Source organism: Mirounga leonina, unplaced genomic scaffold (assembly GCF_011800145.1).
Source record: "Mirounga leonina isolate KUSES-001 unplaced genomic scaffold, KU_Mleo_1.0 Mir_117, whole genome shotgun sequence".
Lineage (NCBI taxonomy): Eukaryota > Metazoa > Chordata > Mammalia > Carnivora > Phocidae > Mirounga > Mirounga leonina.
The window spans coordinates 2,185,535-2,212,480 of record NW_023270274.1 but is presented as its reverse complement, the minus strand read 5'-3'; the positions used below and the strand labels follow the sequence as shown (position 1 = coordinate 2,212,480).

At 46.1% G+C, this 26,946-nt stretch overlaps 1 protein-coding gene across 1 annotated transcript in view; it reads right to left on the bottom strand.

Annotated features, from left to right (window-relative positions):
- Positions 1-25,885, bottom strand: part of LOC118007266 (doublecortin domain-containing protein 2C-like) — a 104,148-nt gene extending 78,263 nt beyond the window's left edge. The window contains exons 1-2 of the mRNA XM_035000253.1: positions 25,599-25,885; positions 16,268-16,319 (exon numbers count right to left, since the gene is read on the bottom strand). Of these exons, the coding sequence (XP_034856144.1) occupies positions 16,268-16,319; positions 25,599-25,885 (339 nt within the window). The remainder of the gene's footprint in view (positions 1-16,267; positions 16,320-25,598) is intronic.
- Positions 25,886-26,946: the final 1,061 nt, after the last annotated feature.

Sequence of the window (26,946 nt, the reverse complement as noted above, 5' to 3'; positions counted from 1 at the left end):
ACCCCCACCTGGCATCCTGGCATCCTGGCTACCCCCACCTGGCATCCAGGGGCTACCCCCACCTGGCTGCTGCATCCACACACGTGTGCTGCTGACCCTCCCTTCCCCATCTCCGGCCACGTGTGACCCCTTCTCCCTTCTGACCCCGGCCCGACTGAGCAGAGTCACTCGGTACTGGAGCGTTTGCTACGGGCTTGGGGCTCAGGTCTGACAAGGGCGCCCCTCCCTCATCGCCCAGCTCCTGAACCCAAACCTGCAACGTAGGCACAGCTCTACCGAATTACCCCAAGTGAGTGAAGGTCACCTACACAGTTCCTTTGCCAAGGATAACACCGGCCGGTGTCCCCTGGGTTCACCGTGAGAGGTATGAGGAAGCCGCACATACCATTAACAGTGGCGACAAAGTTTTGGCATCTCGTGCTCTCCCCAGCACGGGTTTTTGTAAAAGAGGAGAAGGAAAATCTCCTCATCTGGGTCTTCAGAAGACGACGACGAGCCAGCGAGCTCGCGGGGCGGGGTGGAGAAGGTCAGAAGGACCGAGCCCGTTCAGCATCTTGCCGCAGGCTGCAAGGCCCTCAGTCAGAAGGGGGAGCTGCCTGTGAGGCCGGGACAGAGCACAGCGAGTTGGGAGGCAGCCCGCTGGGTGGGAGAGCACAGGCCGTGGACTCGGACCCACCAGGGCTCCCATCCCACACCTGCCGCTCACAGTCCGTGCCACTCTGCGGGGCCGATTTCACCTCTGAGCTGCGAACTATTCATGTTGGCAGCAGGGACGATACACCTTGGGGGGGGGGGCGGTAAAAGACACAATACCACACCTGCTACGCAGTGATAAATACTCAATCCAATTACAACACATGCCGAGACACAGACGCAGAGAGACAGAGGAGGGGAGGGGAGGGACTGGAGAGAGACGGACAGAGCATGTGGCATCTCAATCTCACTAAGGCTCAAACAGAATTGCTGATCTTACCCACAGCCGGCTGGCTACCCCACACGTCCCCATCTCTGGAAGCGGCACCACCACAGACCCATCTGTTCAACCACAGAATCTGGGAGACACTGGTGAGTCCTTTCCTCCCCTACACCCCTCAACTAACCCATTAGCGCATCTCTCAGTTCCACCTCAGAGCCGTATCCTGGACCCATCCACCACTGCCATGCAGGTCAGGCGGCCCATCTCTCTGCGGCTCGTCCTCCCACCCCCACAGTCCCTTCTCCACGGGGAGCAGAGCCTCCCTTGTGAACAGCAGTCAGAATGGTCACCCTCTGCTTCAGCGCCCACGCAGTGGAGATAGCCACACGTCCACTAAAATCCCCGCTCCTCCCTTCCTCCCCACACCACAGCCCTGGATGTATTCCTGCAGCTCTCAAACATCAAGCTTGTTCCTGCACAAGACCTTGAGCCTGGAATGTTCTCCCATGTCTTTGCACACCTTGCTCTTTCCTGCATTTAGAAGTCCATTTAAAAGCAACTCCTCCGAGAGGTGCTCCCTGACCAATCACACCCTTGACTTATTTCCATCTAGCATTTAATACCGTCTAATATGCTTGTGTTTATTTACTTATTATTGACTCCTCCTTATTGGAATGTAAGCCTCCTGAGAAGCAGAGATCTTGACTGTCATGTTCGACAAAGGATCCCCAGAGCCTGAACAATGAGTGGTCCATAGGAGGAGTTTGAGAAGAACGTTGTGAATATGAATGAATAAATGCTGTCATGGCAAGTGATAAACAGCTCTGATACTCCAGGAAGAATCCCAGAAAAAGTGAGGTCATTGAGCAGGGTGGTAATGCACGCCTACAGCAATGTCATACTATATATAAGATTATACACACCTGCATACTGATGGCAAAAAATCAAAGCCGTGAATACCAACAACTACTGACCTAGTTTAAAAACAAAACAACAGAAATTATTATCTGCAAAATTCTATTAAGGTACAACTACTCTAAGAAACAGCTTTCTGCTTGATTGCATAAAATTATGGAAACAATGAGCTAATTGCTTTTTTATGTGTTAATGATTCATTAACCCTGATATCACCTGCCTAATTAAAAACCCCAGCAATTAAATACACGATTCTGGATTTTTTTTTCCCCTGTACTGCACATAATCTCCTAAGAAAGCACAGGTGGCTTTCTGTTACTGACTGATGGTGATGACACGTTCAGAGATCGTGTATTCGCTCATCTGCCCTGAGAGGCTGGAGGGCTCAGTGGGCTTTAGGGCTCCTTAACCAACAGTCTGAGGTAATTAAACCAAATCTACACCAATGCCAGAAGACACGTAAGGTTGCCGCAGTTATTTCCCCAGGTAGCAGCTATGGTTTATTGAATGCCCGTTCTGGCAGGCACTGCATTCATGCCTAACCCTCAAAATAACCAGGCAAAATACTCACACAGTAAACAATCAGAGCTGCTTTTAATTTTCTTCACCAAGAACACACCGTTATGAAGTGTCCTGGCCACAATAAGCCGTCAAAAACTATTTGATTGTAGATTTTAGCCACCTGGGGGTTTGAACCTAAGCCGGCGTGGCACATAGGAGCCTGAGTCTGAGCCGTCCATGATTCCAGCACTGGCTCCATCACCTTGTGTTTACATAACCTGCAACAGGCTGTGCACCTGCGTGCTCGTGCGTGCAGGCAGATGCGAGCGGCGCCAGTCTCCTAAGGGCTGCTTTCGGTGTGCTAACACGAGATGAGATGATGCAGTTGTGGGGCGCTTAGCAAAGCACCAAGAATGAGTTAAGAGTTCGGTTGAGAGCAGTTGTTGTTGTTGTTGTTGTTGTTAGCTTCAAAGTCCCTGCTCTTTGCACCCCATCGAGCTGCTCCAACTACCTCAGTGAACATCTTCACAGCCTTTTCCATGCAAAACATCAAACAGAAAAGACTCAAGAGAGTCTAGCACCAAGAAAAGACCTCGTCAGGTAACCACATCAAGGGGAGAATCTCATCATGAGCAAATGGTGCTTGTCAGGGTCTGGAACGTGGGCCATGCAAGCTAAATTAACAGAGAGGCCCCTACACCACTTGACAGAGGATGCTGAGCCTAAGAGCCTAAACAGATGTATTTGTGAAGAGACACACAATCGCCACAGATCACAGAAACCCTACAGAGAGTGCAGTGGGCCCCCCATTTCTCATTCTGCTCATTAAGGAAATGGTCACCCTGGACCACCTCCAAAGTCACTTTGGTTCTCATTCTGTGATCCTCTGAGTCCAAAAATAAACCAGTTTAACTCTTTCCCAAAATGTCCAGGAATCTGCAGAGGTCAGCCCCTCTGCAGCAATGATGTGAGGACAGGAAAGGCAAAAGGGGGGAATCGCCCTTCACCCCCAACCCCAGGCGCCGTTGACTGTAGAAATGTAGCAAATCTGGGCAAACCCTCAACACCTTCGCAGCCCTCCCCCTGGCTTTACCACTGTGGATTCTGGAGGGGAGACCAGGCAACTGTGTCTAAAACAGGGCTGGGGAAATGGGTTCTTGGCCTTCTTGGTCATGATGATTATGAATTTTTATTTCCCGGTTTGGGGGAAATGAGAACCATGACTGGGGTTTTATAACTGACTTAGTTGATATCATGTACCGTGTAAGGTTCTATCATGATTCTAAAAGTTAGGCTTTTGCCCCCTCTGGAAGGTTGGGAGGGATGCAGGGCCACCTGTCCAGACCTCACTGGGGGTTTCTCGACAGTGATGCCACTGGAGGGGCGGGTCCCTGTCTGGTTTCCTGAGTGCCTCCACGACAGTGGCCGAACTGAGTTATCATGAGCCTTGAGTGGAAGTTCCCAGAGCTAGAGTAGTGGAAGGGTTGAGGATGGCCCAGGCTGGGGTTCCTAGGTCTCCCGTGGGGCCTGGAGACCAACCACTTACCTAGGGTCAGCAAGGGAAGTCAGAGCAGCTAAAGCCCAGGGCTCCTGACCTCTGACAACAGCGGGGACTCCAGAGCCAACAGCAACAGAAACAACAGCGACTACTATCAGCTGAGCTCTTAACTCACTTCGCGCATTTTCTAAGCAGCGGGCAATGCATTACCTCATTTTGTGTTACTCATAACAAAAGCAACGGTGTTTGCCACCAAATTACTCCTCCTGAGGGCCATTCAAATTTTCATATTTCAAATCCTTGGTTTAGTGATTTGTTTCTTTATATTGAAAGATGCTTTATCGGGCGCCTGGGTGGCTCAGTCGGTTAAGCGACTGCCTTCGGCTCAGGTCATGATCCCAGGGTCCTGGGATCGAGTCCCACATCGGGCTCCCTGCTCTGCAGGGAGCCTGCTTCTCCCTCTCCCACTCCCCCTGCTTGTGTTCCCTCTCTCGCTGTGCCTCTCTCTGTCAAATAAATAAATAAAATCTTAAAAAAAAAAAAAAAAGAAAGATGCTTTATCTTCTCCAAACTATTTTGATTTACCACCTGCTCCTCATACACCAACATCTCTCTCTCTCTCTCTCCTCGTCCCACCTCGGCAACTTCAGGCCTCTTCCTCCAACAGAGGGGGACACAGTATGCAAAGCAAGTAATCAACCAACGAGCATCCTTGGGGTGACCTTGGCATGCAGAGGACATCCTTCAATGACTCCTTTTGGAAACATAAAATAGCAACACATGAGACTAACCACTCCTACTGGCCCACTGTCGACTGCCTACGTTACCTGCAGAGTCGCGAATAATGGCGTATGAATAAAATAACCAAAAAGGAAGAAAGAAAGAAGAGTGAGACTATGGGGGTGGAGGATTAGGAAAAAATGCAAACAGAAGCAGAGAAAAGAAGAACAAAAGCAGGGTGAGTGCCGGCCAGCACACTCACACTTTACCATTATCACTGGGGTCAAAGGTGATTCATTCTGCACGTATGTTTAAATTGTGTGGTTAAAAGAAAAAGTAAAGCTGCTGATAAATGCCAACCGATGGAGGGGGAAGAGTTACCCACATCAGCTTCGATGAGGAGGCTAGGAAAAGCAGGGCCACCTAGCAAAGTTGGCAGAGAGGGGAGAAGGAAGCAAGCTGGCAGGCCAACTCTGCACGGTGGGCTCCAGCGTGTGCCCAAGCCAGTCACTCCCCATCTGCCCGATGCCAGAACAGAAATCTCCATTGTTGGGCCAAGACACTGTGTCCACAGTGTCTCTGACAAAAATGCAAATGTATCATCACATGGCAGAGAAGGGAAGTTAGCTCCCTCCTGTGACAAAACAGCAGAGATCATCCCCGAAGGCCTGCGCCCTGGGAGGGAAGGGCATTAGGGGGAGTGGGGGGAGAAGGATGTCCTAAAGAGAAAGGGAAGAAAGTGAGAGTGCAGAGAAGAGTCACACCACATAGAAGCATGGTTCCCTACACAACAACACAGAAGAAAGTTCAAAGCAGAACCAATGAAATAGAAAGCAGAGGCAAAGAAATCAAGATAACCAATAAAACCAAAAGTTGGTTCTTTGAGAAGATTGATAAAATTGATAAAACTATAGACAGTCTCGTCAGGAAAACAGAGAGAAGACACAAATGACCAGGAATAGCAGCATGAGGGGGTCACATCACTGGATTCCACAGATGTCAACAGGATCAGAGAACATTATAAACGACTTCATGGGGCGCCTGGGTGGCTCACTTGATTAAGTTTCTGATTCTAGGTTTCAGCTCAGGTCATGTCCTCAGGGTCCTGGGATCGAGCCCTGTTGCAGGCTCCATGCTCAGCCGGGAGTCCATTTCTTCCTCTCTCTGCCTCTCCCCCAGCTCCCATGCGTGCTCTCTCTCTCTCTCTCTCTCAAATAAGTAAATAAATCTTTAAAAAAAATAAAAATAAATGACTTCTTGCAATAAATTCAACAACTGAAATGAAATGGACAAATTAAAAGACACAAACTAGCAAAGTTCACTCAAGAAGAAAAAGACAACCTGAGGAGCCCTATTATCTAGGAAGGCAGCTGGATTTGTAGTTAAAAACCTTCCCACAAAGACAACTCCAGGCCCAGTTGACTCCTCTGGTAACTTCTACCAAACATTTAAGGAAGAAATGATACCAAAACTAGAGAAAAACATTACAAGAATAAAAACCTACAGACAGCATCCCTCCATGAACACAGATGCAAAAATTCCAAACAAAATTTTAGCAAATAAAATCCAACAATATATAAAAAGGACAATATTTCATGAGTGGGGTCTGTCTCAGGAATGCAAGGTCGGGTTAATATTTGAAAGTCAATCAATGTAATTCATAATATTAACAAACAGAAAATGAAAAACCCCATGATCAGCCCAGCAGACACAGAGAAAGCCCTGCCTAATCCTACATCCCAAGCAGAGCCCCTCCCCCAGTGCAGGCCTGACCCAGCCCAGTGGGCAGAGGGCATGGTGTTTTATCTCGTCTGCCTTCAGCCTTCTCTCCCTGCTCTTCCAGGGTGGGGCTGAAGGGCAAGGGAAGGGCAGTGTCTAATGCGAATGGAGCTGCTGCAGCTGACTTCCTTAGCGGGTATCCAATGTGGCTTTGGTGGCTTTGAGGCGAGGGGGCTGGAGCAGGTTGTTCCGAGAACCAGCACAGAGCCTGCCTGCTGCACTGCGGAGACGCATTCTCCATCTGATGCCTCACCGGAACCTTTCCATGCCTCGAATAAGATAAACAGCTAAAACAGTCAATAAAAAGCTAGTCTTTTAGCTCATTATTATATTATCCCCACAATTATGGGGATGTCCCCCCAAAACCACAAAGCAGGAAAGACATGGTGGAGTAAGTATTAGTCAGTAATCAGAGATGATAGAAGAGGGGTAAGGTAGGTAGTTAGGCAAAGCAGTAGAGGTAGCAAGAGAGAGAGGTGCGCACCAGGGTGACCCACACAGCCCAGCCCTAGGGCTCTGGCACTCTGTCCTCATAGGGGACAGTAGGACACAGATCTTAATTTCAGGCTACACTTATGGTCCACTCACGGGAACAGATTTCTTGGACCAAATCTTCCCTTTCAGTCAAAGCTCTTGGTTGTGGCTCATTCAAGGTTGGCTACAGCACAGACACATGTCCCCGAACACACTACACTCCCACCCAGACAGTAACGTACATATCAAACCAGAGTAGCAATCCATTTTCAGTGGCTTCTTCCCCAAGGCAGTGGGCATCAAGCTCGCCCAGCCACGCACACTACGCCGCTCAACCCCCAGGGTAGCTACGGGCATTCTCATGCATCACTGGAAGCAATACACCTTTTCAGAAACTTCCTGGCCGTAAATATTAAAGAAGTTACAATTGGAAGGAAGGGAAGATGGCGGAGGAGTAGGAGACCTGGATTTCGTCTCCTCTCGGGAATTCAGCTGGATAGGGATCAAACCATTCGGAACACCTACAAACCCAACAGGAGATCGAAGAGAAGAAGAGCAACAACTCTCTCATCAGAAAAGCGACCACTTTCTGGAAGGTAGGGCGTGCGGAGAAGTGAATCCGAGGCGATATTCGGGAGGATAGACGGCGGGGGAGGGGCCTCCGTCGGCGCTTCTGGCAAGTGATAGAGCCAAGGGGCACAAAATCGGAACTTTTAAAAGTCTGCTCCGCCGAGGGACGTCACTCGGGTGGCTAAGCGGGGGGTGGAACCCTCCGGGACAGTGTGGTCTCAGGACCCTCGGGGTCACAGAAAGACCGGGGGTGCCTGAGGGCGGCAGAGCTCCCAGGGATCGGAGCAGGGAAGCCGGCTGCAGAGGCGGAGCCCAGGCGCGGGCTCTCAGCTCGGGGTGGCCATTGACCGTGATCCGCGGCACAGTCGGGCCCCTGCGCCTCCAGCAGGGACCCCACAAGCGGCAGATCTGGGGAGACTCCCCTTCCCCCCCCCCGGGAGGAGCCGCGCGGGAGGGCACCGCAGGGATCTGCTGGGTTTGGAGGCTCCACCCGGGGTCGTGAGCCAGAGATAGAGGCGCGCGGTCACAGGCTGGGTGAGCACGGAGTGCGGCTGGAGACCGGGGAGACGGGAGGGACTGACGGCTTTTCTCTGGGGCTCACTGAGGAGCGGGGCCCCGAGTTCTCGGCTCCTCCGGGGCGGAGATTGGGAGGCCGCCATTTTCACTCTCCGCCTCCAAAGCTGTAGGGGAAGCTCGCAGGGAACAAAAGCCCCGGAGAGCAAACCCGAGCAGATTCCTTAGCCGGGAAGGGGCAAGGGCGGGGCAATTCCGCCTCCGGCAGAGACATTTGGAAACCACGGCAACAGGCCCCTCCCCAGAAGATCAGCGAGAACAGCCGGCCAAGACCAAGTTTACCGATCAATGAGAACGGCGGAACTCCAGCACTAGGGGAATACTGCACATAGAATCCACGGCTTTTTTTTTACCATGATTCTTTAGTCTTTTAAAGTTAATTTTTTTAACTTTTTTTTTTGAATTTTTCTTTTTCCCTTTTTCAACCAACATCTTATCAATCCCTTTTTTTAAAAAAACATTTTTATTTTTCATTTTTAGAGTCATATTCTATCCCTTCATAGTAGTTACCCGTATTTTTGGCATATATATATAAGTTGTTCTCTCTTTAAAATTTTGAGATAGTTTCTCCTAACAGATTAAAATATACCCTAAATCTCTAGTATATGGTTTTTTCTACTCCCTTGCCTGATCACATTCTCTCCCTTTTTTTTTCTTTTTTCTCTTTTTTTAAATCCTCTTCTTTCTTTTTCAAACAACTTCTTATCAATTCCTTTTATAATTTTTTATAATTTCCATCTTTACAGTCATATTCCATCCCTTCATCATATCAACCCTCATTTTTGTACATATATAAGTTTTTCTTTCTTTAAAATTTTGGGAGGCACTTTCTTCTAAAAGACCAAAATACACCCCAAATCTAGTGTGTGGCACTGATCTATATACCAGCCTGATCATATTTGATCACATTCTGGTTTTTTGTTGTTGTTGTTGTTTTGTTTTGTTTGTTTTGTTTGTTTTTATCTTTATCTTTTTCTTTTTCTTTTTTTTCTTTTTCTTTTTTCTCTCTTTCCGTTTCTTTTTCCACTGCTTCAGGTCTTTTCTGATTTGTTTAGAGTATATTTTCTGGGGACGTTGTTACTTTGCTAGCATTTTGTTCCCTCATTAATCTATTCTCCTCTGCACAAAATGACAAGATGGAAAAAATCACCTCAACAAAAAGAACAAGAGGTAGTACCGACTGCCAGGGACCTACTCAATACGGACATTAGTACGATGTCAAATCTAGAATTCATAATCATCACTTTAAAGATACTAGCTGGGCTTGAAAAAAGCATAGAAGTTATTAAAGAAACCCTTTCTGGAGAAGTAAAAGAACTAAAATCTAACCAAGTAGAAATCAAAAAGGCTATTAATGAGGTGCAATCAAAAATGGGGGCGCTAACTGCTAGGATAAATGAGGCAGAAGAGAGAATCACTAATATAGAAGACCAAATAATGGAAAATAAAGAAGCTGAAAAAAGAGAGAGAAACAACTACTGGATCACGAGGGCAGAATTCGAGAGATAAGTGATACCATAAGACGAAACAACATTAGAATAATTGGGATCCCAGAAGAAGAAGAAAGAGAGAGAGGGCCAGAAGGTATAATGGAGCAAATTATAGCAGAGAACTTCCCTAATTTGGGGAAGGAAACAGGCATGAAAATCCAGGAAGCACAGAGAACCCCTCTCAAAATCAAAAAAGTAGGTCAACACCCCGACATCTAATAGTAAAACTTACGAGTCTCATAGACAAACAAAAACTGAAGGACTTTGCAAACACAAAACCAGCCCTACAGGAAATCTTGAAAGGGGTCCTCTAAGCAAAGAGAGACCCTAAAAGCAACATAGACCAGAAAGGAACACAGACAATATACAGTAACAGTCACCTTACAGGCAATACAATGGCACTAAATTCCTATCTTTCAATAGTTACTCTGAATGTAAATGGGCTAAATGCCCCAATCAAAAGACACAGGCTATCAGACTGGATTAAAAAACAAGACCCATCGATATGCTGTCTGCAAGAGACTCATTTTAGACCCAAAGACACCCCCAGATTGAAAGTGAGGGGGTGGAAAAGCATTTACCATGCTAATAGACACCAAAATAAAGCTGGGGTGGCAATCCTTATATCAGACAAATTAGATTTTAAACCAAAGACTGTAATAAGAGATGAGGAAGGACACTATATCCTACTTAAAGGGTCTATCCAACAAGAAGATCTAACAATTGTAAATATCTATGCCCCTAACATGGGAGCAGCCAATTATATTAGCCAATTAATAACAAAATCAAAGAAACACATCGACAACAATACAATAATAGTGGGGGACTTTAACACCCCCCTCACTGAAATGGACAGATCATCTAAGCAAAAGATCAACAAGGAAATAAAGACTTTAAATGACACACTGGACCAAATGGACTTCACAGACATATTCAGAACATTCCATCCCAAAGCAATGGAATACACATTCTTCTCTAGTCCCCATGGAACATTCTCCAGAATAGACCACATCCTAGGTCATAAATCAGGTCTCAACCGGTACCAAAAGATTGGGATCATTCCCTGCCTATTTTCAGACCACAATGCTTTCAAACTAGACCTCAATCACAAGAGGAAAGTCAGAAAGAACTCAAATACATGGAGGCTAAAGAGCATCCTACTGAAGAATGAATGGGTCAACCAGGAAATTAAAGAAGAATTAAAAAAATACATGGAAACCAATGAAAATGAAAACACAACTATTCAAAATCTTTGAGATGCAGCAAAGGCAGTCCTGAAAGGAAAGTATATAGCAATACAAGCCTTTCTCAAGAAACAAGAAAGGTCTCAAGTACACAACCTAACCCTACACCTAAAGGAGCTGGAGAAAGAACAGCAAATAAAGCCTAAACCCAGCAGGAGAAGAGAAATCATAAAGATCAGAGCAGAAATCAATGAAATAGAAACTAAAAGAACAGTAGAACAGATCAATGAAACTAGGAGCTGGTTCTTTGAAAGAATTAACAAGATTGATAAACCCCTGGCCAGACTTATCAAAATGAAAAGAGAAATGACCCAAATCCACAAAATCATGAATGAAAGAGGAGAGATCACAACCAACACCAAAGAAATACAAACAATTATAAGAACATATTATGAGCAACTCTATGCCAGCAAATTAGATAACCTGGAAGAAATGGATGCATTCCTAGAGATGTATCAACTACCCAAACTGAACCAGGAAGAAATAGAAAACCTGAACAGACCTATAACCACTAAGGAAATTGAACCAGTCATCAAAAATCTCCCAACAAACCAAAGCCCAGGGCCAGATGGCTTCCCAGGGGAATTCTACCAAACATTTCAAGAAGAATTAATACCTATTCTTCTGAAACTGTTCCAAAAAATAGAAATGGAAGGAAAACTTCCAAACTCATTTTATGAGGCCAGCATTACCTTGGTCCCCAAACCAGACAAAGACCCCATCAAAAAGGAGAACTACAGACCAATATCCCTGATGAACATGGATGCAAAAATTCTCACCAAAATACTAGCCAATAGGATCCAACAGTACATTAAAAGGATTATTCACCACGACCAAGTGGGATTTATCCCTGGGCTGCAAGGTTGGTTCAACATCCGCAAATCAATCAATGTGATACAATACATTAACAAAAGAAAGAACAAGAATCATAGGATCCTCTCAATAGATGCAGAAAAAGCATTTGACAAAGTACAGCATCCTTTCTTGATCAAAACTCTTCAGAGTATAGGCATAGAGGGTACATACCTCAATATCATAAAAGCCATCTATGAAAAACCTACAGCGAATATCATTCTCAATGGGGAAAAACTGAGAGCTTTCCCCCTAAGGTCAGGAATGCAGCAGGGATGTCCACTATCACCACTGCTATTCAACATAGTATTGGAAGTCCTAGCCACAGCAATCAGACAACAAAAAGAAATCAAAGGCATCCAAATCGGCAAAGAATAAGTCAAACTCTCACTCTTTGCAGATGATATGATACTTTATGTGGAAAACCCCAAAGACTCCACCCCAAAACTGCTAGAACTCATACAGGAATTCAGTAAAGTGACAGGATATAAAATTAATGCACAGAAATCAGTGGCATTCCTATACACCAACAAGAAGACAGAAGAAAGAGAAATTAAGGAGTCGATCCCATTTACAATTGCACCCAAAACCAGAAGATATCTAGGAATAAATCTAACCAAAGAGACAAAGGATCTGTACTCAGAAAACTATAAAATACTCATGAAAGAAATTGAGGAAGACACAAAGAAATGGAAAAACGTGCCATGCTCATGGATTGGAAGAACAAATATTGTGAAGATGTCAATGCTACCTAGAGCAATCTACACATTCAATGCATTCCCCATCAAAATACCATCCACTTTTTTCAAAGAAATGGAACAAATAATCCTAAAATTTGTATGGAACCAGAAAAGACCCCGCATTGCCAGAGGAATGTTGACAAAGAAAAGCAAAGCTGGCGGCATCACAATTCCGGACTTCTAGCTCTATTACAAAGCTGTCATCATCAAGACAGCATGGTACTGACACAAAAACAGACACATAGATCAATGGAACAGAATAGAGAGCCCAGAAATGGAGCCTCAACTCTATGGTCGACTCATCTTTGACAAAGCAGGAAAGAATGTCCAATGGAAAAAAGACAGTCTCTTCAACAAATGGTGTTGGGAAAATTGGATAGCCACATGCAGAAGAATGAAACTGGACCATTTCCTTACACTACACACAAAAATAGACTCCAAATGGTTGAAAGACCTCAATGTGAGACAGGAGTCCATCAAAATCCTAAAGGAGAACACAGGCAGCAACCTCTTTGACCTCAGCCGAAGCAACTTCTTCCTAGAAACATCGCCAAAGGCAAGGGAAGCAAGGGCAAAAATGAACTACTGGGACTTCATCAAGATAAAAAGCTTTTGCAAAGCAAAGGAAACAGTCAACAAAACCAAAAGACAACCGACAGAATGGGAGAAGATATTTGCAAATGACATATCAGATCAAGGGCTAGTATCCAAAATCTATAAAGAACTTCTTAAACTCAACACCCAAAGAACAAAGAATCCAATCAAGAAATGGGCAGAAGACATGAACAGACATTTTTCCAAAGAAGACATCCAAATGGCCAACAGACACATGAAAAAGTGCTCAACATCGCTCAGCATCAGGGAAATCCAAATCAAAACCTCAATGAGATACCACCTCACACCAGTCAGAATGGCTAAAATTAACAAGTCAGGAAACAATAGATCTTGGTGGGAATGCAAGCTGGTGCAGCCACTCTGGAAAACAGTATGGAGGGTCCTCAAAAAGTTGAAAATAGAGCTACCATATGATCCAGCAATTGCACTACTGGGTATTTACCCCAAAGATACAAAAGTAGGGATCCAAAAGGGTACGTGCACCCTGATGTTTATAGCAGCAATGTCCACAATAGCCAAACTGTGGAAAGAGCCAAGATGTCCATCGACAGATGAATGGATAAAGAAGATGTGGTATATATATACAATGGAATATTATGCAGCCATCAAAAGGAACGAGATCTTGCCATTTGTAACGATGTGGATGGAACTGGAGGGTATTATGTTGAGCAAAATAAGTCAAACAGAGTAAGACATGTATCATATGATCTCACTGATATGAGGAATTCTTAATCGCAGGAAACAAACTGAGTGTTGTTGGAGTGGGGGGTGGGGTGGGAGGGATGGGGTGACTGGGTGATGGACACTGGGGAGGGTGTGTGCTCTGGTAAGCGCTGTGAATTGTGCAAGACTGTTGAATCTCAGATCTGTACCTCTGAGACAAATAATGCAATATATGTTAAGAAAAAAAAAAAAGAAGAAGAAGAAGAAGAAGGTAGTGGGAGGGGAAGAATGAAGCGGGGGAAATCGGAGGGTTGGACGAACCATGAGAGATGATGGACTCTGAAAAACAAACAGGGTTCTAGAGGGGAGGGGGGTGGGAGGATGGGTTAGCCTGGTGGTGGGTATTGAGGAGGGCACATTCTGCATGGAGCACTGGGTGTTATGCACAAACAATGAATCATGGAACACTACATCTAAAACTAATGATGTAATGTATGGGGATTAGCATAAGAATAAAAAAAATCTGAAGAAAAAAAAAAAGAAGTTACAATTGTAACTCTGATTCCACTTCTCTACAAACAATCATGACTCTGAGCAAATATGTCTCTATAAGGGATCCATTACATCACTGCTAAAAAAATGAAAAAGCAGAACGACCCAAACATCTGCTGATAGGGGTGGGTTAAATAATTATGACAGGTTCACATGACAGAATATCTTGCAGCCATTAAAAACATGTTGCAGAAGATCAGTCACCATAGGAGAAAGCGGTCACAACATACAGTAAATAAAAAACAGACTGGAAAACAGTCTGTATTGATGGACCCCATTTCTGCAAACACATACACACATACGTACACATGTCTTGTACACGCATGTGTTTCCACGTATACATGCTTGCTGCTAGAGCACAGAACAGCACCTGGAAACAGACGGGACAAAGTCAAAGAGCGCCGACCGGGGGATAAGGTTGTGAACGACACCCATTTTCTTCATTGAGCTTTTCTGCACAGCTTTTTGACATCCTTCTCGATAAGGACTCCTTGTACAAACAGATTTTTTAGATGAAAGCATAAACCCCATAAGAAAAATTACAAAACTCTCAGGGGTGACTACAGCCCGGTCAGTGTGAGTGCACGGCGGTCCCCACTCTAGCGTGCTGACTTCACACCCAGCAAGTCACCTAACCTCTCTGATCAAAGCCTCCTCGACTAGAAAACGAAGGGGTTTGACAACATAATCTGCATGTTTCCTGCCTGTCCTAAAATGCTAACTGCTAATGATAATCATATCGTATTTTTTAAGTCACCAAAATGTACAAAGGGTACACATAGACTGAAGCTTAAGGGCAACTTTTCAGAATCATTGCTCACTCCCACTCCCTGCCCAACTGCAGAGAGGGAACAGGTACCCAGGTGTTAAGAATAATCACACACTGGGCGCCTGGGTGGCTCAGTTGGTTAAGCGACTGCCTTCGGCTCAGGTCATGATCCTGGAGTCCCTGGATCGAGTCCCACATCGGGCTCCCTGCTCGGCGGGGAGTCTGCTTCTCCCTCTGACCCTCCCTCCTCTCATGCTCTCTCTCTCTCATTCTCGCTCTCTCAAATAAATAAATCTTTAAAAAAAAAAAAAAAGAATAATCCCACACCATCTCCACTCTCTCTATTTGGTGGCCCTGAAATTCAGTCATGGCTGGAACTGTTTCTTGTTGGAGACTTGCCCACTGCCCCTGGCAAGTTACAGTCTGCAGGGGGAGGGTACATAATAAATACAACTTGATTCATCACGCTGCCTTGAAATGCAGACCCTAAGCAAACAGCTAAATGCTTCTGCAGGCTCATGCTTGAGCCCCGTGCTGGAGCTCCTGGGCTGTCCTTTACTGGAACTCGGGCTGCATGTTCAAGGGCACACAGAAGCCCTGTTTCTTTAAACTGTGGAGGAAGAGGACCAGCACTGATGTCTTTCTGGCACATTATTCATCTCTCACCATTCAGTCGTCATGCCAGCTCACAGAGGAGAAAACATAAGAATACCAAAACTACCACTTAGAGAAGTAAATACTCTCAAAAATCTCACCTTTGAAATACCAAACAAAATAACAAGTCCATTTAAAAAAAAAAAAGTAAAAATCATGTTACATTCTAAATATCAACAGGATATCTTGCTTAAAACCTAGCAATTTGTTGCTTATTTTAAAAGATGGATCCCTTTTATACTTATTAAATGGATTTTTTTTTTTTACTAAGAATCAGGTGATGTGAACAGAGTGATGGAAGGCTCCACCCTCTAGACCTCTCAAATGTCTGTCAAGCACAAAAATGTTGAGAACTTGGGGCAAATCTTTAAATTTAGCATTATAATTAGCTTCAACATTATATAACTTAAAATAGCTTTTCCTGACACCCGTCTGTCCAAATCCCCAAAAACAAAAAGCGAAAAGTTTCGATAAATAATTGCACAGTGTGTCTCGAAGATGACGATCTTCCTAACCATGGTCTTAGAGTATTTTTACTGACTCCCACCATGTTAGTTGCTTGAGTGCTTTGACAAGTATGACAAGCTTGCACAGTGGATTCGGGCTTCAATGCCCATATGTCTATAGTCATTGCCTACAGAACGCTGATTTTGTAAAAGCGACATCACTCAATACTGACATTTGAAGTTTCCCCGGATCACCCAATTTATCCCATCTTTAGTAATTAGCAGTGAACACTTACTTCCTTCAACCTTCTCATCTTTGCGGGTTTTCTGGGAGCTATATGAATATAACTGCAAAAGAAGAAAGAAAAACCTAATTAGAAGGTAAACATTGAGGTGGAAGATCAGAGCCTCTTCAGAGAGGACTCCTTTTTGGCATTCCCATAAGCGACTCCACAACAACTTAAACTAGAGTCAAGAGCAGCACATGGGACATGGACACCCAATGGCATGGTCAACGTCAAGGTCACCGCAGGGCAATGCCCCTGTGGCTGCCATTGGCAACGGCCATGGGAAACTGCCTCCTGAGTGACACTCTTTCCCTCCTATAACCTTATTAATCCAAAAGGGACTGTATCAGTCATCTAATTCAACCTCCTTATTTACCAGGTCATCGGAGGGCCCAGGAGTGAGCTCACTCAGAGTCCTGCAAACTGGCCAGAGTCAGAGCAGAGTCCCTCCCCATCCAGCTCCTCATCACCTGCACCATCCTCTCCTGTCACACAGGATTACATCACTGTCTCCATTCTGCCAAAACTGAACACCGAGAAATGTCACCAGAATAACACATATGTGAGCCCCACTAGTACAACTTTGGACACTTGGGAGCTTTTGGAGAGCCTTCCATATGCCTCAAAAATAGAACAGATATTTTTTTCATGATAATAAATACCTTAATTTTATATCTCTTAAAGTTTCTTCCTGATTTAAAAAAAATATATGTATCTGAGATTGTTGTTGTTGTTGACAGTTTTAGCAATATTCAGAGAAGGATTGACTAGGAGTTGGCAGCTGGCAGGAAAAAGGAATTAAAAAGTATTCAGTAGAGTCAGGAGTCACAAGCCAGATGCCTACAGAGGCCAGGCAAGTAATGACAATGCTTGCCCAGGGCATCATTAGGGAATGGTGGGGACTGTGGCAAGCTTGAGCCCACTTCCTGCCTGAGGTGAGCAGTGCTCATTCTCCAGGGCACTGGTCTCACATGGAAATGCAGGCAACTAAAAACTCTGTCCTTTTGAACAATTCAAATCTTCTATTTCTTTTTTCAATAAAACTCAAATGTCATACTATTACATGAACCTCCCTGTTATAAAATGTCCCAGCCAATTCACATCTTTGAAAACTGTGTGACCCAAACGAAACATGGCGCACTCAGATCTCCGGCTCACCACCTCTGCTTGTGGCCCTTGTATGAGCTCTTCTTCCAGTTTTAACCCCCCAAATTCCATGTTTGATTATGAACAGTAATCCCCAGATGAGACAACTTATTCTATCATTAAGTGGGGAAAAAAAGTAAAAATAAATGCATGGGGCACCTGGGTGGCACAGTTGGTTGGGCATCCAACAATTGGTTTTGGCTTGGGTCATGATCTCAGGGTCATGGGATCAAGCCCCACGTAGGGCTCCATGCTCGGCACAGATTCTGCTTGGGATTCTCTCTGCCCCTGCCCCTCCCGCTCATACTCTCTCTCTGTCTGTCTCTAAAATAAATAAATCTTTTTTAAAAAAGTAAAAATAAATGCAGAAAAACTAAGGCATAAAATGATCCTACAAAAACACAAAATGCTATTTATTGTTTCAATGCTGCATTCCAAAGAACACACAAATACAAGAGAGAGAGAGAACAAGTAATTCCTCAGAGATGCAGTGAACTGGAGTCTTCAGGCCAGTGCTTGGAGAAGGGCTTGGTGGGGTGTGGGTTTCCTTGAGGGGGAGAGAGGGGAGCAGGCATTTGAGCAGAGACTGGATGTTAACGAGCAATGTCATTCCGAGCTGCTTCCAGAGAAAAAAGGAAAGGAAGAAGCTTCCCGTTCGAATCAAGCCAGGCATTTTAAAGTTCTTACAGCACCACATTGGATATGAACTAACCCCATTTTATTGGTGAGGACATGGATCTTCAGCAAGGTCATTTAATTGGCTAAATGCTACTGAGATAGGAAAAGCCAGGATTCAGTTCAACCCAGGCCTTCTGTCCCTTAGACCACATTCCTGATACTCTGGCTGCCTCCTTCTTCTTTTTTTTTTTTTTTTAATTCTTATGTCAATCCCCATACATTACATCATTAGTTTTAGATGACGTGTTCCATGATTCATTGTTTGTGCATAACACCCAGTGCTCCATGCAGAATGTGCCCTCCTCAATACCCACCACCAGGCTAACCCATCCTCCCACGCCCCTCCTCTCTAGAACCCTCAGTTTGTTTTTCAGAGTCCATCGTCTCTCATGGTTCGTCTACCCCTCCGATTTCCCCCGCTTCATTCTTCCCCTCCCGCTACCTTCTTCTTCTTCTTTTTTTTTTCTTTTTCTTTTTTTAAAGATTTTATTTATTTACTTGAGAGAGAGAATGAGATAGAGAGAGAGAGCATGAGAGGGGGGAGGGTCAGAGGGAGAAGCAGACTCCCTGCTGAGCAGGGAGCCTGATGTGGGACTCGATCCCGGGACTCCAGGATCATGACCTGAGCCGAAGGCAGTCGCTTAACCAACTGAGCCACCCAGGCGCCCCTCTTTTTTTTTTCTTAACATATATTACATTATTTGTCTCAGAGGTACAGATCTGAGATTCAACAGTCTTGCACAATTCACAGCGCTTACCAGAGCACCTACCCTCCCCAGTCTATCACCCAGTCACCCCATCCCTCCCACCCCACCCCCCACTCCAACAACACTCAGTTTGTTTCCTGCGATTAAGAATTCCTCATATCAGTGAGATCATATGATACATGTCTTTCTCTGTTTGACTTATTTCACTCAACATAATACCCTCCAGTTCCATCCATGTCATTGCAAATGCTGGGTGCCTCCTTCTGATACCCACTCTCCTCAGGATACAAAGCGGTGGCAAGGAGACAGAAGTAAAGTTTGGGTGCAGGCGAACTATGATAGAGTGATTTAAAGCTCTTTCATTTCATAAATCAACAACAAACTCATAAGGCAAACCGGAAAAATTCCTGGTACAATCCAAATTCTTTGGGGTCTCCCCCAAACGTGTGAACACGCACGCATGTGCACACGCACACACACAATGTCCTGATTTACATTCTTTTGTGAATATAGCTTTCTCCACAAAAGAAATCATGAATTCTAGGTTTTACTGCACATTTTTTGAAAAGTAATTACTAGCCTATAATATTTTGTTTTATAGAAGAGAAACTTATGTTCCTCATCTCAAATTAATTCATTCCAGAAAATGTAGGATTTGAATAATGATTGGATTCTATATAGACTTGCTGGTGTTTGTCTTTTCAATGGACTGTTTTGCAGCCATTATTATGAGAAGAGCCCCAGGATGGCTAATACGTCATCAGGTTTCACTGCAAATTTCATTTGCTGGTGGCACAGTTAGAAGATTATTTGCTGGAGAAAATTAATTTTAACTGCTCAATGGCTCAGTAATTGCAGAATATACATTCCAACAAGTGCTAGCTTATTGGTACCAGCAGAAATCAAACCAAAATATTTGTCAGAGCTTTATTCACCAAAGTCTGGATTCCGATTTCATACTTTATTGATCTAAAAAGTAGTGAAGAAAATGAAATTTAAATGTCTCTCCGTGATGAACTTCCCATGCAAACAGCACCCATCTATGTACATCACTGAAGGTGCACGGATAATTCCAGAGAATCGAGGACACATGGGAACCCCATCGGCCCTCCACACTCCCCACTCCCCACTGGTGAACAGGAAGGACCACGCTGCCTCCCTCACGGAAAACGCTAACAAACATGAAGAGATCTGAGAAGAGAAACGCCTCAAAGTCTCAGTATTCCGGCCATGTGTCCAAAACATTTCAAATAAACTATGACAGTTTCCCTACCAAAGCAAGGGTCTTACAGGGTCTATTAGAAAATGTCTCAACCCGCAGGTCAGAGGAAAGAGGAGCATGTACCAAGCATGTTCGGGCATGTTGGCCCGTGCTTCCGAGCTTCCTTCCTCATCAGCTCACAGATAAAACACATGCTGATTTTACAAGGAAATGTTTGGGGGGGAGATTAAATACTTTTCATTATACATACACTGAAAAGGATTTTAAAGTCAATTTTAGGAGCAACATATTCTCCTACCTGAATACTGGCTCCTGTAGGAAATCAGAATTCAGCATACGTAGTGTCTAAGTCCACAAAGACACCCAGACCGAGTGGAGTCAACAACAGACGCATATTTCTCACACTTCTGGAGGCTGGGAGTCTGGGATGAGGGTACCACTGTCCTTGGGTTCTGGCGAGGGCCCTCCTGGTCCATGGTCCTTCTCGAGTGTCCTCACGTGGCAGCAAGGACACCGAGCTCTCCGGGGTCCCTTTTACAAGGACACTAATCCCATTCATGACTGATTCACCTCCCCAAAGCCCCACCTCCTAACACCCACACTGGGGATTAGGTTTCAACATAGGAATTTCGGGAGGACACAATAATTCCGTTTACATCACGGTTACAGTGATATATAACATAGCATATAATCAAGCCTGAAAACAATCATCACAAAATCAGACATCTATAAAGGAATATGTTCTTGTCAGTGAATCCTCACACACAACAGCATCAACATTGTAACGAACTTAACTCTAAAATGTCATGGCATTAATCCAATACCTCTTGGCAACTCAGATGTCTATGGATTAAGATTTTCCTTCAAAAACAAAAGGATGTTAAATTTGCATCTTCACAGATGCAATTAAGAATTCAGATCACAAACCAGCTTGCTCACAAAATTACACTATCTGGGTGGGCCCCCAAATCTCACATTACTAACTGAATTCGGAGTGTCTTTGGGGGAGCAGCATGCAGAAGATGAACACAGCAACCCCCTCCCAAGAATCTCACCTTTAGGGCGCCTGGGTGGCTCAGTTGGTTAAGCAACTGCCTTCGGCTCAGGTCATGATCCCGGAGTCCTGGGATCGAGTCCCACATCAGGCTCCCGGCTCAGCGGGGAGCCTGCTTCTCCCTCTGACCCTATCCCCTCTCATGCTGTTTCTCTCTCTCTCTCTCTCTCAAATAAATAAATAAAATTTAAAAAAAAAAAAAAAAGAATCTCACCTTTACCTCAGCCCTGGATGAACTTCCTCAACTAAAATCCATATAAAAGGAGTCACTGACAGACTAAAGTAAACTAAAGAGGAGATTACTCTCTCAACTGAGAGAAAACAACTAAAATAACAGGAAACAGGGCACCTGGGTAGCTCAGTCGTTAAGCGTTAAGCATCTGTCTTCTGCTCAGGTCATGATCCCAGGGTCCTGGGATCGAGCCCCGCATTGGGCTCCCCGCTCGGCGGGAAGCCTGCTTCTCCCTCTCCCACTCCCCCTGCTTGTGTTCCCTCTCTCACTGTGTCTCTCTCTGTGAAATAAATAAATAAAATCTTTTTAAAAAATAAACTAAAATAACAGGAAACAGAAACAGTTTTCCAACACGGGCATCGCAGATGCAGAAGGACAATATTTCAATAAAAGCAAGCCCGAGAGTCCATGCAGGACCAAGAAACTCTAAAGAACGACACACATGATTTGAAAAAGAACGAGGGAGAATTTTTAGAAATGAGATATTAAATAATTTAAATTTAAGACTCAATGAATTGGTTTGATAGTGTCTTATACACAGCAGAAAAATTAGCCAAAAGATCCATGTGTACAAAGTACCTAAAGGACAGCACAAAGATAAAAGAGAGAAATTCGGGACAGAGAGGAGGACTCCCGGAGGTTAGCGTCAGTGAGGAAGGCCAACCCACATCGACTCCGAGGCAGAAAACACAGAAAGTGTAAGAGAGGCATCCTCTGAAGACACAACGGCTGTTGAAAGTTACCATACCAGACTCCAGAGAGTTCAATCTATCAGTTCCTTGGGCGTATCACTTAAACCACAGTACACTGGGGTTAAAGAAAATGTATTTTAAATAGCCAGAAAAGATAAAATATTACTTTCAAATAAGTAAATTATGATAATTGATTTCTCATCAGCAACCACGAAGTTAAAAGACAATAGAAAAACACCTTCCAGGGAACCCGGGTGGCACAGTCGGTTAAGTGTGCAACTCTTGGTTTCTGCTCCAATTACGATCTCAGGGTCATGAGATCAAGCCCCACCTCGGGTTCTGTGCTCAGCAAGGAGTCTGCTTGAGATTCTCTCTCCCCCTCTGCCCCTCCTCCAACTCGTTCTCTCTTTCTCTCTCTCTCTCTGTCTCTCTCTCAAATAAATAAAAAACTAAAATCTTCCCCAAATAAAGAAAAAGAGAAACACCTTCTGTGGACTGAAGGACACTGTCATTCACAGAATCATACATCTATAAAAATATACGTGAAGAACGAGGGAGAGAGGGTTTCCATCCCTGGGGACCATGGACTAAGTAACTCTGATCAACCCATCCACTAAAAACTAATAAAATCAAATGAAATGAAAGCATTTACTCGAAACATTAGACATCTAACAAAATAATGAGGAATTACCAGGCCAAGATCCAGGAAATAAAGAAAATCCAAGCATGTGAGCCCACTATCTGGGGCCACTGCAGCCCAGGGATTACTGCCCACTGTGGACAGATGGCTGAGAGGTTGAACCATGTCTTTGACAGGCTCTGTGGCCAGCAAGCAGAAGCACTTGCTCAGGGCACACCAGGAACGGGGCTCCTTGTGAACTACCCATCTTTGTGAACTGGGACCCCAGTGGGGTCCATCCTGTCTTCAAGCCATCTGGGTGGCCCAAATTACCACACATTCTGAAGTTGTATTAAGGCGATCATGAACAGTTGATGACAGGTTATCTGGCCAAAAGACACAAAAAGTCAACTTTGGCAAAAGACAGTATCACCCTAGGCCTCAAATTATTTCTGCAAGTAAGTTTTGAAAGTAATGTCCAGCACACAAAGATAACTTGGCAGACAGAGAGAGAAGACAGCATGACAGAGAACGAGCAGTAACAACATGCCCTGTAGCGTCAGCCGGGCTCCCTCCCGGCTCCCTGGTGCTGTGGAGAGGCTCCCACAGCAGTGATGAAGCTTCCTGCCTCAGCCCTCGGAGTGAGCCTGGAAGCACCCACCCCAATCAGGCCTTCAGATGACGGTAGCCAGCAGGCTGACTGCAACCTCATGAGAGTCTCTGAGCCAGAACCACTCAGCTAAGCTGCTCTTGAATTCCTGATCCCAGAAACCATGAGATAATAAAGATGTTTTAAGCCAAAAAGCTTGGGGTGATTGGTTATCTGGCAGTAGATAACTAATGCACCCTCCTAGAGAGACTCTTACCCATATGCACCAGCAGACAGGCAAAAGAATGTTTACAACGGGGCCGTTGTTTATTTCAGTATAAAATTTAGAAAAACCCAAGTTAGCCATCAAATGATCGGATAAGTAAACTGGTAGTTTAGTCAATGAAAGAACACATGGCAGCAAAAGTGAATGACCTACTATTGACATGGATGAACCTCACAGCCTATTAGCACGTGAGAAAGCAACCAACAGAAAACTGTATATAATATGATAGCACTTATATAAAGTACACAAACATGAAACATTGAAAAATCTGTCCTTTGAGGATCCATTATCATGGAAGGATGATACAAAAGCCAAAATAGTGGTCACCTGTGGAAAAAGGATGGGGATGGAGGTGGCAGGTTTTCAAACACCAGCCGTGCTCTCTCTTGATCCAGAGGGTGGTTTATACAGAGTTTTGCTTAAACTATACATAGAATTGTATACACTGCTGTATATACAACACATTCCACAATAAAGGAAATGCGTTAGGAACAGCATCAACACAGGCAGTGTGCCTTTTAAAGGCAGACACAAGAAATGGGTGATGCTGCCCCAGGTGAGGAATTCGTGGAGGATAAGAAACAATTTCCTCCTTGCATTTGTAAAGAAGACTTTTCAGAGGTCCTGCATCTAAACAGAATCTGTCATAGTAGTAACCCCTTTCTTTTTTACAGGGATTTGTTCTTATCTCCCCAAAACATACACTACAAAGCTCTCAAAGCCTCTACAGCACCCCGACTCTGCGCCGCAGGAAGGGATAAACAACAGCTATTTGTTGAAGAACTGCAAGCTTGAATTTTGGGTTGCAAAGCCATTTGTATAATGAGAGCTACTAAGAAAGTTCAGAGAACTTGTAAGAAGACTGGAGTACTCCTGAGACGAAAAGTAGGGGTACAAACAGAACTGTACCGTATGACCCCATATGCAATAAGACCTCAAAGGGATTGTAATACCAGTCTCAAGCAAAACAAAAAAGAATCAAACTGACATTTTGAGCGGACACCATCCAGTATGACTAACCAGTTGAGTATGGCCGACCAGTTTCCATTTCTGCAGTGACCCTGGCATTTACACACAGATGCATTTCCCCGGGACAGCTAACATCTCTTCCGCAGACTGTCTTGATCTCAACAGACACGGGGCGGGGAGTGTTTCTTTGCTCTCCACGACTTTCAGAGTCTGTGCTGTAGGCCAGCATTGCTTCTGGGCCAGGATTCTGGAGGTCACGGCTACAACGCTTGCAAGGCCTCAGGCTAGCAGGAGACACCGCTGGGAGATGCTCTTTCACACCTCAGCCAGTGCGTTCATTCGAGAATGCCCGGCCAGGTATGGCAGAACACCAGTCTGGGGCAAGCCAGCAGAGGGGCAAGCGGCGCAGTCAGACCCAGATCTGATTCCCGCCTTCCAACGGACTTCCCCAGTATTCCCCGGCATGGCTAACTGCCTTTCTTCCTCCAGATCTTCGAGCCAAGGTCACCTTTTCAGAGAGGCCTGGCCGCATGGTCACCGCCCGCCCACTCCTCGTCCCCACACCCTTTCTGACACTCTCTAACACACCTGCTGACAGCAGGTGGACGCCCGCCCTGCCCGCCTGGCGGGAGGGGGCTGTGCGCACAGGTGTGCTGTCCACCGCACCAGCGAGCTACGCGGTACAGAACGCCGCCTGCACTCGCCAGGTCACCGTGAGAAGGGGGCGACAGTGCGCCTCCGTGCTTGCGCCCACCAGGTCACGGAGCAGAGAGGGACCCGTGCGCCGCGCGCACTCGCCTGGTCACTGCCAACAGATGGCGACAGGTGTGCCGCCCGCGCTCTCCGGGTCACCCGCACGGAGGGCGACAGTGCGCCCCCGCGCTCCCCGGGTCACCCGCACGGAGGGCCACAGTGCCTCCCGCGCTCTCCGGGTCACCCGCACGGAGGGCCACAGTGCGCCCCCGCGCTCCCCGGGTCACCCGCACGGAGGGCCACAGTGCCTCCCGCGCTCCCCGGGTCACCCGCACGGAGGGCCACAGTGCCTCCCGCGCTCCCCGGGTCACCCGCCCGGAGGGCAGAGGGCGACCGGTGCGCCGCCCACTCGCCGAGTCGCGGAAGGGCGCGCGGAAGGGGCGCCGCACTCACTCGAGCTTCTTGAAGGGCTCGCGGCCCGCCGCCACGTACTTGCCGCCGGCCTGCAGCGCCTGCAGCTCGAGCACCGGGCGCCCGCGCGTCGGCGTGAAGAGGCGCCGCACGCCGAAGGGCGCCTGCACCTGCTCGGTCAGCTGGTCCAGCAGCGCCTCGAAGGTGGCCCCGCGGCGCCGCGGCAGCACGAACCTCCGGCCCGCGAAGAACGCGTCCCCGTTGCGGTACACCAGGATGGTCTTGGCGGGCGTGGGGTCCACCAGCGCGGGCGGCCCGCGCGTGCCCATGGCCCCGCCGCCCCGGGGCCACCGCGCACCGCTCGCCGCGCTCAGCCCTGCGCAGCCAGGGCGCCCCGGCTCCGCGCCCGCGCTGACGCCAGCCGGCCATTGTGACCACCTGCAGGCCTGAGCGGGGCAGGACGATGGCCGGGTGAGGGGCGGCAGGGAGCCGGGACAGGTGAGGGCGCGGGCATCTGAGAGCCTGGAGAGGAGAGGGGCAGGAGGAGAGCAGGCTAGGGGAGGGGGCATCAGCGAGCCTAGACAGGGGAGGGTAGCAGAGCTCAGGGGAAGGAGGGGAGACAGACACGCTCCGTGATCCACCTCTCTGCAGCGGTGGTAGGAATGGGAGGGTGCTGAGGATCCACCCCACACTCACCACAACCTTCCCACTACACTTGCCAGCCTCCTGTGCCGGAGAGGTTGGGGGCTTGGGGGAGGGTCATCAGGACTGTCTGGATAATCAAAATTGTGGCAAGGAAGAATTGTATGGGACCACTGAGAGCCTGTGAGAAACTGGATTACTCATCAAGCTAGCACACGGTTTCTCAAAGGTTTAACATTCAGAATGCACTTCCATTTGGGGAAGAACAATTCAAGGTCGCGGGTGCCCTTGTAGAAGTTATTCCTTTTCTGGGTAGGGATGGGCCCAGAAAGAGGATGGGTCCTCTTGAGCTGAGACAATCAATGATTCCAGACATATATTTTTCCAATGGTTTTGATGGGCTTAAACTTTTAAAGGCAATTGGCTATGAATACATGGCCTGCCAAATATGCAGACAGCAGGTATAGAATATACTATAAATAGCAAGATCTTGTAGTGGTTTTTAAAAGTAATCTTTATGAGACCACCTGCTTTTCAAAGCCACAGACAATTTTTAACCTACCACACGCTTCATTGCGACAGTAAGTACAGATGTCAACGTGTGAGAGTGACCACTTTATTAAATCGCCAAGAATTATGTTGATCTTAGATTCATTGCTAGAAACCTCTTAAGTTTTAGGTGTTAAAGACACTTCAGGAGAAGCGTAGGACTGTGTCATCCCGTAGCCCACGCCGGCCGCACGTGGAG